General features: G+C 45.5%; 1 protein-coding gene across 1 annotated transcript in view; it reads left to right on the top strand.

Moving 5' to 3' along the window:
- Nucleotides 1-6468: 6468 nt before the first annotated feature.
- Nucleotides 6469-11759, top strand: part of SLC2A13 (solute carrier family 2 member 13) — a 141097-nt gene continuing 135806 nt past the window's right edge. The window contains exon 1 of the mRNA XM_014868975.2: nt 6469-7170. Coding sequence (XP_014724461.1) covers nt 6624-7170 — 547 coding nt within the window. The 5' untranslated portion in view covers nt 6469-6623. The remainder of the gene's footprint in view (nt 7171-11759) is intronic.

Below are 11759 nucleotides of genomic sequence, written 5' to 3'. Positions count from 1 at the left end.
ATGAAATTTGTTTAGCGAACAACAGAATGAAGGAGTTTTGGACCAAAATTAATGGGTTTGCATGTAGTTCTCTTCTTCCTGTATATATCTTCCAGGTACACCAGATGCTAGGTGTGTGCTGGAATAGAGCATTACTCTGATTCCAGAAATCTGAACTGACTAAGAGATGGCCTGTTGTTATTCTAGGCTTCCCTTGCAGCACTTCTGTTTGGCATACATCTGTTTGAAGATACAGTGCATGAAGAGCATCCCTGGTATCCCTGGAATCTCATAGGTAGTGTTGTGCCAAGTCCTTGATTTTCATGCTGCCAGGTGTTGTAACTAAGTAATTGTAACTTTCACAGGGTAATAATGACTTCATAAAGATTGTAACTTGGCAAAGCATCTTTGCAAGTACACAAATGTAAAAAATCTGAATTGTGCAATAATAAGAGTCTGTATCCCCCTCCACCCCTGCTCCCCATTTTGCACTGCCACTGGCTTTTAGCATGTGCTGGGCCCTGAATTTTAGAACAATGCATTTAAATGCGCAGCCTGACCCTCACCCCCTGGACACTTGCACGGAGATCAATGCACAGCTCTCTATTTCATGGCTGCAGATGCAGCCATTTGGGCACGCTGGATTTAGCAGCAAGTTTTCACATGTTTGCTGCTGATACCAGAGACTGTGTTTCAGTCAAATCCTATTACATCTTCCTTTTGACAGCCAAAGGAAAGCCAGAAAGGAACTATTCTCCTGCCAAAAACTGAGTCCCTGCTCTAAAGCATAAAAAAGTTGTAGATTTTAAAAATAAAGAGAAAAATATAACTTCAAAAAATGTGTTTCTTACAATTGCGTTTTCAATAGGATTGAAGTAGGTTTGCTACAATTCATATTTATAGAAAGAAAGAGAGTGAAATTATGCAAAAAGTGAGCTCAGATGGTTACTTTGGTAAAGTTATCTGAGACTGAAACAGCCTGTGATGTGATGTCTTAGCAATCTTAGCAGTACTGCTGCCAGTCTGTCAGGCAAAGAATGCTTCATCTTACAGTTTGTCAGCTTCTTTCTGCCATCACCATCATCCATACCCTTTTCCAGTGCTAAGGCTGTAACTCTTCCTACTTTTTAAGCAATTTATGTCTTAACACTTGACCAGTAGGATTAAATGCATGGAACCAGTACATATCTTATTAATAGATTCTGATGCTACTTTAATTTTGAAAGGATTTTACAGAGGAGGTCAATAGTGATGACCCAGTTTACAGCTTCAGATAACTGCAGCAGAAGGTAAATAACAGGCTAAAAATCTCACTGCAGACCAGTGTAAGAGTGCTTACTATATAGCAGCATCCAATCAAGGAGAGGAGGTTGTATATATGAGAGGTGACTTTTGTTGACATATTGGAGAAGGATCTAATCAGAATCTGTACATATAAATGAGAACCCAAATCAAACACTGGAAGGATTACAAACAACTAAAACTGTATTGAGAGCTCAGAGATAGGCATATTCAGATAAATGAATGTCTCTGTCAAGATGGAGAAAATGGCTGGAGAAGGAATGTTATATGGGAACCAGAAAACTATAGACTGTATCTGAAATGTCTTCTTTCCAAAGAGACTTAATAACATTGTGGTAGGATGACCTTTGGAACAAAAGGAAGTTCTATGGCAATGCACTGCTTATTTCAAATAGTTTAGAAACTCCTGTTTTCAGATCCTGTTTTTCTGTTTTAGAGAATTCCTTACAGTCTCAACTTTATATTACTCATACATATCTGCAAACACAACAAACTGGTGTGATCATGGGCAAGGGTTTCTGTCTCCTCAGCAGGAAGAAATACTTTTCATAAAAAGTTGTACTCCACCATGGCTCACTGATAATGTAAAATTCTGTGTATAGAAAAAGTTTCTGAACCTTGAGACCGCAAGGAAATTTAACTTTTAAGAAAAATTTCTGTCGTTACTATCATTGCTTTCCAAAGTTTCAGACATTATATGAACTGCTCTTATAAGCTTAATTTGTTAATATTTTTTGCATGTTCAGCTAGGTGACTTCCCCCAGCCCAGCACAGTAGTATTTCTCGTGGCAAAATAATTGACTATCAAAGCAGTATCAGAGTTTAAGTTATCATAACAGTAACAAATAAGAAATTAAGAAGTTTACAAACCTAAAAACAAATGGGGTTGGACACTATATTGGTGAAACCCACATGAGACTAAAGACCCCCACAGCACCAAGATGGGAAGAATTCTTGGTTTGATGATTTGCTCCTTGTATTACTTTTTTTTAAGTGCAACTAGTTTTATGTAAATAATATAACCATAATTGATAAAGCTGATCTTTTGCCACAGAATCACATCCTTTTCTGACTCACTGTCTGTCTAACCTCATGGCTCTTACATTCTTGTCTGCCTATCAACCCAACTTCCTTTAAGAATGCATTTTTCCCTGTTGAACCTATAATCTTCTTGAGAGGTGAGAAAGAGATTTCCTGGGTCCTGAGTCCTGGGCTGAAGCAAATCCATGAATCTGGCTCCCACTTGCTGGGTGGGGCTACTGACCATCAGACTATCACACAACAGACTTACAGCATCTCTCTGTGAATCTGGTCTGAAGTCCCCAGGAGATTTCAGCACTCATCCACCCACTTCTGAGTGTCTGCAAAGACAGGAGCTTACTCCTCTGTTCTGTTCTGGCAGAGTTCTGGGCACATGTACACACTCCTCAGTTTTCTGGAAGACATTTTCTGATGTATGCCATGTATCAACAACATAAAAGCAGTAAAATCCAGTGATTATTCCTGCTCTCTGTGAAACACAAAAATGTGACTTTTTGAAACCTGGATCAGTTCTTTGATTTAGTTCACAACATCTCAGCAAACAATTGTGCAAATACACCTTAAAGGAGAGAATCTAAATTTAAATCTAAAGTGTTTCAATTAAATATTCAATCTCTTGAAAGCAAATCATACCTAAAATCCACTCAAATCCTTCTTTGAATCTGATGCCCTGTCTTAGATTACTAACCATACTTACTGCATTTTGAATTAATGTGAAATCATTTATAAGTCAGCTTTTATCATGAAATGCAATACTATGGAGAGATGAGCACAATAATGAAAATCTGCAAGCCAAACAAATCCTCTGTCTTTCTCATGAAGTCAGTCTTCAGTGTAGCACATCTCACACCAGAACTTTTTGTTGTTTCTCCAGGGAATCCTTTTAAGAGAGAAGCTTGACAGCACGATCTGATAAGAAATTATGTCTGTTTGTGCTTGAGTTGGGCCATCAATGGAAAAAATAAAATCTTTTTGTTAGCTCTCTTGAGTCTCTATTAACAGCAACATACAGAATGCCTCCAGCATCTGAGGTGGCTGTTAAAAAGACAGGTTGTTTTTGTGACAGCCAGCTGTTGTGACAATATTCTGTAAAAGCATTCCTTCTAGTTGGCTAGGGATTTGGTGTAAATGCTTTCTGTTGCATGCACTGTGTCCCACATTTTTATTTGGGGCTTACATAAAAAAAAACAACTAGTGAGTGTTGTGCTTGGCAGGCAAATCTGGAGACTTCTGGAAGATTACAGCTTCTCTCCTGCTGTAGAAATGGAAACCAGTCTGCTCACGGAGAACTGCTGGACCTGAGGGGACAGTTCCTGGTAACCCACCTATTTGATCAAGTGAAGATGGTTGATGTAATCTATTTGGATTTCAGTAAAGCTTTTGATACCGTCTCTCGTCCTTCTGAACAAAATGTCCAGCATTCAGCAGTTCAAGCAGGGAAAGTGCCAGGTTCTGTGCCTTGGATGGGCAACCCTGGCTGTACGGACAGACTGGAGAATGAGAGGCTGGAAAGCAGCACCACAGCAAGGGACCTGGGGGTCCTGGTCAATGGGGAGTTGAACGTGAATCAGCAGTGCCTTGGCAGCCAGGAGTGTCCTGGGGGCATCAGGGACAGCATCACCAGCCAGGCAAGGGAGGGATTGTCCTGCTCTGCTCTGAAGCAGCCTCACCTCCAGTGCTGGGGGCAGTTTTGGGCACGACAATATAAGAAAGACATTGAACTATTAGAGTGTCCAAAGAAGGGCAACACAGATGGTGAAGGACCTTGAGAAGCCATGTGAGGAGTGCTGAGGTCACTTGGTCTGTTCAGCCTGGAGGAGACTAAGGAGAGATCTCAGTGCAGTTACAACTTCCTCATGAGGGCAAGAGGAAGGACAGACACTGATCTCTTCTCTGTGGTGACCAGTAATAGGACCTGAGGGCATGGCCTGAAGCTGTGCTGTGGGAGGTGTACGCTGGATAATAGAAAAAAAGGCTTTTCCCCCAGAGGGTGGTTGGGCACTGCAACAGGCTCCACAGGGCTGTGGTCACAGCACCAGCCCAACAGAGTTCTAGAAGTGTTTGGACCATGCTCTTGGGCAAATGCTGTGACTCCTGGGAATGGTGCTGTGCAGGGCTGGGAGTTGGGCTTCATGATCCCAGTGGGTCTCTTCCAACTCAGCACATTCTATGATAACTTCATTCCTGATGCTAGAACCTGGAACTGTTCCTTGCTCTAGTACTGAGTCAGCCCCTGTTGGTCTTTACCAAAAAAGGAACGCCCTGTGCTAATCATACCACGTTACCCAAATCTTCACTAAAAATAACTGAATGTTAACATGCATTTAATTACTATCTAGTTCAGGCTTCTCCCATGCTCAAACATGCAAGCTGACCTATTGTATTTAGAAATCTACTGACACATCTGTCCCTAACTGGATTAACTATATAGACATCATTATACTGTTATTAGAATTCATTTTCATAACTACAGCTTGCTATTTTATTTAGTTGGTATTATCTGAATCAGTATTAGTATGTCACAGCTTGCTTTGAGGAAGAGGCAAACCACCAAAGAGGCTGTGTGCAGCTGGCCATGTTGGACTTTGCTCCCTCTTCTAATTTTTAAATTCACATGGCTATGACTAGTACTGCTCACAGGGTGTGGGCTGGTAATTGATCCAGCTAATTACCAAAATTCTCTGGCTACTGGCTGGCCTCATTATGAGAATCTCTACAAAAGACAGTTAAGTCAGATAGAAAGTTCTGTTTTAGCCATATAAGTGCTAACATATATATATATATATACAAGAAGTACAAATTATAATATTGTGGTATTATGATATAATCTTTTCTCCCAAGGTCTGCATGGCATCTGGAAGGCCCCCTTCCATGCACACCGGCAGCAAAGCTTGCCTGGTCCTCACGGAGCCGGGCACCTCTCCCTGCTGACAGGATCCACCAGGCTCTGCATCCCGGTGAAAAACCCCCAAAACAACTGTTTAAAGGTGGAATTAGCAAAACATGATGCTCTACTTCAAGCACAAACATGAAAACAAGTTCCAAACTCTGTTCCTACATGGTAAGAAACCTGTCCCTCTGAACAACTGCTGGAAATGTCCCTTTTTTGGTAACGGAATCACAGAATTGTTAGGGCTGGAAGGGATCTCTGGAGAACATTCAATGCCCCTGCTAAGACAGGGTTACCTAGAGCAGGTTACACAGGAACACGTCCAGGTGGGTTTTCAGTGTCTCCAGGGAGCGAGAGGTCCCCGAGCAGCCTGTCCCAGTGCTCTTGCCACGCTCTGTGGTGGCACAGCAGCGCCTGCTCGAGCTGCCCGTGCAGCTGCCAGGGACGGGGGCGGCCAGGCTCGCTCAGAGCCCCTGCAGTGACAGCCAGCGACTGCAAAGGCAGCCGTGCCAAGAGGCTCTTTGGAGCTGTGCAGCCCCAGGGCCCTTCCTGTTCAACACTCGGAAAAGAAGAGCAAGGGAGGTCGGGACAATCAATCAACACTAACGATCTGAAATGGTCCCAGAAGCTGAGCTTGGACGAAGAGAGCCAGGCGATCCGAGCAGTGAAAACCTGCTCAGCAGCACAGCCAGTGTCACCCAGCGCTTCAGAAACTGACAAACGCGGACGCTGAACGCTGTCTCCCTTCAAACGATCCACTTATTCAGCCAACTGCAATCCTTACGCGCGCCCGGCACCTGGACAGCGCTCCCCAGGCAGTGCGGAAACCGGCCGGGGGGCGGGAGGGTAGCCGCGGCCAGCGGCCCCTTCCACCTCATGCTGACGGGGGCTGCCAGCAGGAACAGCTCCGCAGGCTCGGGGACCGGCCCCGGGCTTGCGTGGCGCCCACCCGCCCAGGATTTCCTCCCTGGCTTCCATCCCGACTTGCTTCTTAGCCCCAGCTCACACCACCACCTCCGCGGCCCGCCCGCACCGCCCGCGACAGAGCGCGGCGGGGGCGCTCCGTGCGCAGGCGCTCCGGGCCGCGCCTGCCCCGTACCGCGCACGGCGGATGGGGCGGCCGGGCCCGCCCCCTGCGCCCGCCGGGCCGCTCTCGCCGCTGTCCCCGCCTGCCTCCGCCTCCAGCTCCGCCCGGGCGCTGGGAGCGGCGGCAACTTCCCCTCAAGTCCGCCCGGTGGCGGGGGGGACGATGCGAACCAGCTGAGCGCGGCCCGAGAGGGGCGGGCGCGCCGAGGACGGGCAGCGTCGGCAGCAGCGGCAGCCCCGCCACCCTAGTCTGAGTAGCCCGGCAGCCGCCCGCCTCAGTCCCCTGCCCTCCCCTGGTCGGGGCGGCAGCCGCCGCGGCCGTCCCATGTCCCGCAAGGCCAGCGATAATGTGGAGTACACGCTGCGGAGCCTGAGCAACCTGATGGGCGAGAAGAGGCGGCGGCAGGCGGACGGGTCCGCCGGCTCGGGCGCGGCGGCGGGCGAGCGGAGCCTCATCGCCGCCGAGTCCTGTTCCAGCCTCAACAGCGCGGCTTCGGGCGGAGAGCTGGAGCGGGCGGCGCGGCGCCAGTTCCAGCAGGACGAGACCCCCGGCTTCGTCTACGTGGTGTCGGTCTTCTCCGCCCTGGGGGGCTTCCTCTTCGGCTACGACACCGGCGTGGTGTCGGGGGCGCTGCTCCTCCTCAAGAGGGAGCTCAACCTGGACGCGCTCTGGCAGGAGCTGCTCGTCTCCGGCACGGTGGGCGCCGCCGCCCTGTCCGCCCTGGCCGGCGGCGTCCTGAACGGGCTGTGCGGCCGGCGGCCCTGCATCCTGCTGGCCAGCGGCCTCTTCACGGCGGGGTCCGGCGTGCTGGCCGCCGCCCGCGACAAGGAGACGCTGCTGGCGGGACGCGTGGTGGTGGGGCTGGGCATCGGTGAGTGCCGCACCGCCCCGCCGGGCTCCCTCCCCCGCGGGGACCCGGCTCTTGCCGGCGGGGACAGCGCTCCCCCCGGGCAGGTTTAGCCGAGCCGGGAGTCCCCCGTCCCTGCACGCCCGCAAGTCCCTTGCGGTGAAGCAGAAGGCGAAGTGGCTGCGGAGTGCCCGAGGTTGGGGAGCTGGCGAGGGGAGCGCTTGGCTGAGCGAGGTCCGGGGCGGGTCCTGTGGCCATCGCAGCGCGGTGTGTGTGCTTGCCCCGTTGCTGGGAGAGTTGTCTGGTTTTTGTACGAGGAGAATGGTCTCGCATCCTTTCTGCAGTTTCATCTTTAGGGTGGTCTGTCAGTGTCAACAGTGCACACCTCAGGCTCTGCATTTGAGGGGGTTCTGGGAAGGTAGGGGCGAGGAGATCCCGCCTGTCTTTCTGAACTGTAAATACCTCTCTGCTGGTTCCCTTCATAGCCTTACTTGGGCACTAAAGGAATGCCTCTGGGACAAAATGAGGTAGTCATCTCCCTGGTCTGAATAAGTTAAAGCTTGCTTTGGAAGGCTTTGGATTTCCTGAACGTGAATTGCTGCTCTTTATTTGCCTTCCTATATGGGTTGCGAGCAGTGGGTTCTTGTAAAACTTTTTACTTGTCCCGAAGAACTTTCAGTGATCAGGACTGTTTCCTCTGACCTATGAGGCTGGTTTCTGTGCGGACTATATCCTAAATGTCCCTCAAATTTGGGTTGCTCTTCAGCTGCCATCCTTTCTAGGAGTAATTGAGTTATACTCATCATCTAAGATGGGCTATATGAGGTTAATCAGAATCCTTGGGCTATAGTAGGTATAATCTGGCATCCCTTTCTATCTGAAAGCACAAGGACAAATTGAGAACTAAAATTATTTTCCTTTGTGTAGTAAAGTTGTTTCTTAGCCATTGGATAATTTTCTGAGTCCTCGGGCTTGTTATATACACACTTTCTCTGATGCAAATTGTGGCCTTATTAAGGAAGAAAAGTTAGTGAGTCATAATAAGGGCTGTCAGAAATAAAATTGACTCCATCCATGAAGGCTCATGCTGGTTTTCCCATACAGCAACAACTTCAGGTTGCAGTTTTCCTACCCCGGGTTGGATGGTTCTTTTAAATTTTTTTTAAATGCTACCTCTCTGCATGTTTTTGGTTTAATCAGGACTTACTGCAGATTGTTGATAATATTGGTTATGAAGTTCAGGAGGCAAAACTGAATTTGACTAAAAGATTGCACAGATAGCAGGAATTTTGATGGCAATATGTAGTACATATATTTAGTGGAAGATACTAAAAATACCAAATGTGATGTCTTTTTGTGTTTGTAAAGCTTGTCATGTCCCTTTACTGTAATTGGTTACAATGACAACTTCAGGGATGTAGAGAAATTAAATGGATGGATGGTTTGCTTGACTCCTGTGTGTGTGTGTTTTGTAGCAATACATAGGCATGTTGGAATTGTCTTACAGTGGTGCAAATAAATGATATTCGAATTATTGGAGAGATATGAGACTTGGGACTTACTATAATCAATATATAAACCACAGAAATTAACACTAGGAGCCCTAGATCTCTTGTGTGCCCTGGGGAGAGTAATCTCTCTTTGGCCTCTGTCCGCATCAGGGGCAGAGGTGGTGGTTCTGCTGAGACTCTGGGGAACTGAAGTAAGAAATGAGAAATGTTCTGAGGATTTTGTAGCACAAAGACACTAATTTATCTTCTTAAAATGTGATATTTTCTCTTTTTTATAATCACAGACTGCACTTCTTTATGTGACGTAGCTTAGGGCAAGAATCAAAGCTTTTCCTCAGATTGCTGTGACTGAAGCATGACAAGAAAATCCAGAGATTGCGGGGTCCAATCCTAACACGGTTTGTTTTACAAAAGAGAAAACCTATAGTTGTTCAAAGCTGTTCTCATATAGCAAACTGGGACAGTCTCTACATCAAATCCCCCACCAGAGGGAGCCTGGATAATTTCATGAAGGCATTAGAAATTGGTGGAAGATTTTTCTTCCCTTTCATCTCTTGGGGACTTCTGACTATCATTTTATATCTGCCCAAAGTGAGCTAGAACTTCCTAGTGCTGGTGTAAGAAGTCTGTTCAGTAATGTGACACTTAGTGATAGTACAAACTGCTGAATGTGAGGGTGCAGTGGTGTAGTGTTACGAATGCTTTCCTCCCTGAAAAACAATAAAAACTTCTTAACTCTGTATAATTTTATACATTTCTTAGGTTTCTTTCCTGTAGCTCTCTGCAAATTGCCCATCAAGAGATCTACTCCAGATACATGTGGGTTTTTTGCATTTACTAAATTAATTATTGTGTTATGATCAGTACTGTGGTGCTCTAAAAGCAGATGTGATGTTCCTTCTGCCCTTGCTGGTGCAGGGTGGATCAGTGTTAATTTTGTCTGTGTGAGAAAATGGCTATTTTTCTCGTGACTGTGATTTATAAAGGAATACAGTTTAACTTTCAAGGATGAAAACCACAGGATATATGCTGAAATGAGGAACATCTCTCATTTGTCTGTCTTGTCCATTTTTTACCATTTTCCTTAGAGCTGTTTTGAAATGGAAAAACTCTCCTTTTTTTCTACAGCCATTACAGAATGAGATGTTTCTGGAAATAAAGACCTCCTCTCAAGGACAAGTCTAAATCCTCTTTTATTGCAAATGTTGAATAGATTTTTATGATGGAAACAGTTATGTTCCTTTTCTGTCCTTCTTCCTCTCAGTATTAATATGAAATATAGATAGTGCATAAAGAGGGAAAACATATTTAGCATGAGCTTAGAATATCCTTAGATCTTTTCAGATCTGAATTTCTAAATACATAGTTTATGACGGTTCTAGTAAATGGCTTAAGAGCAAGGTTATGGCCATTATTCCCTCCCACCTGCCCATTTCCAAACAGTTCTGGTGTCCTGGACTCTTTAGGAATTTGTCTGAGCCAGATATCGGGAATGCAGCACTTGGACAGATATTCATTACAGCAAATGGAGGCAAAATCCAAACATTTAGGAAATTGGATTGCATGTGCTTGGTAACAGTAAAAAAAGTCATTGGTACAAAGCATGTTTGGACCTTTGGCATCTGATAATGGTGAAGGCCTCCTCCTGTTGTCTTGTGTTGGCTGCTGTAGTTTGTGTGTTTCACAGGAAAGCTGAGTCCTTCACTTGACTCGTGTTTGGTCTGTCCTAAAGCCTGAGGTCAGGCCAGAACTGAAACACTAAAAGCAAGTACCAGGCATGACTGGAGATGAGTTATTTCTACTGAAAATTTGCTGTCTTGAGAAAGAAGGCAGAGTGATCACTGGGACTAAAAACACAGCAGAGACTAGAAAGGATAATGATAAACAGCCATGTTGGCAAAATCACTTCTTTCTTAGCCTGTAATCAGTCCAATGTTCTAATTTGCCTGAACCCCTTGGCCATGGTTTACCAACGGCTCACCTGTGTGCAGTGGGAGTTTATCCTTATGTCATCTGGGGATGCTGAAGTTTTTAGGCTTACAGCTGGTGTAGGTGGATGTTGGCATGATGCTTCAGGTAGTGAGCTGTTCAGGTTACTTTTTCAAAACACTTGCATACCACCTGTGGAAGGAAAGCAGTTTGAGCAGGGTTCAGGAAGTGCCAGCATTAAGCTTGCTTCTCCCTAGCTGATCTCTGTCTTGATGTAAAATCGTTAGCTGGTTAATTAGATACTCCTGTCTTGTTTGGCATGCAGAATAAATGGTGCTCAATTAATGATCAGCTTTTCAGGATTTTGTTTTCTTGCTGAATGTGTGGCTCAGGTATTACTTAATGTACACTTTACCCAAGCTCTCATGAAAGCAGAGTTACTTAGTATTACAGTACGTGCATGCTACTGAGTCTGCAGTGCAATGGGGGACCTGCCTGGTTAGGTCCCTTATCTTCTTGACTCCTGTCTTCCATACATGAGGTATCTTCACAATGTAAGCCTACTGCTCAGTGCTTGTTTTGTGCTCAAAATGTCTAGTATTTTTTTTTAAATGCTGCATTTGAATCTGACATATGTAGTGCTCCTGGTAGCATCTTTTGACTACATATGTAGGTCATTTTCTGAGCAGAGGAAACAAGGTTGTACACAGAATTAGGCAGGAGTGAAAAGCTCTGGCATATGGTCGTGGCTCCCCTGGTGGGATTGGCTTCTATTGACAGTAAGGCTCAATACCAAATGACAAAAATAACCAAATTTATTCAAAGGACTTGCATCATGTAGTAAAGACTCTGTATTATATTTGAAGTGATTAAATAAAGGTCTGCCATATAATCTGGACTACTAGATATGCTGTGGAAAATAACTGGTGTGACATGTTGCCTATGAAAGATGAGGATATGTGTGCTTGTTTTATGTTGTTGTTATTTTCGGTTTTGTTTTGTTTGTCTGTTTTTGAATACAACTGAGTTTTTTCAGGTATTTTTCAGTGTATTTTTATCTTAGAAAACCAGATTAATCTTCTCATCCTCCCTCAGTAATCCAATATGGGAAGCTCTGAAGCTTCAGACTGTTTTTATAACTGAGTGTCCACGAGTTTTTTTAAAAGGAGCTTA

This window comes from Sturnus vulgaris, chromosome 5 (assembly GCF_052056855.1).
Source record: "Sturnus vulgaris isolate bStuVul1 chromosome 5, bStuVul1.hap1, whole genome shotgun sequence".
Classification (NCBI taxonomy): domain Eukaryota; kingdom Metazoa; phylum Chordata; class Aves; order Passeriformes; family Sturnidae; genus Sturnus; species Sturnus vulgaris.
This window is presented reverse-complemented; position numbering and strand designations above follow the sequence as displayed.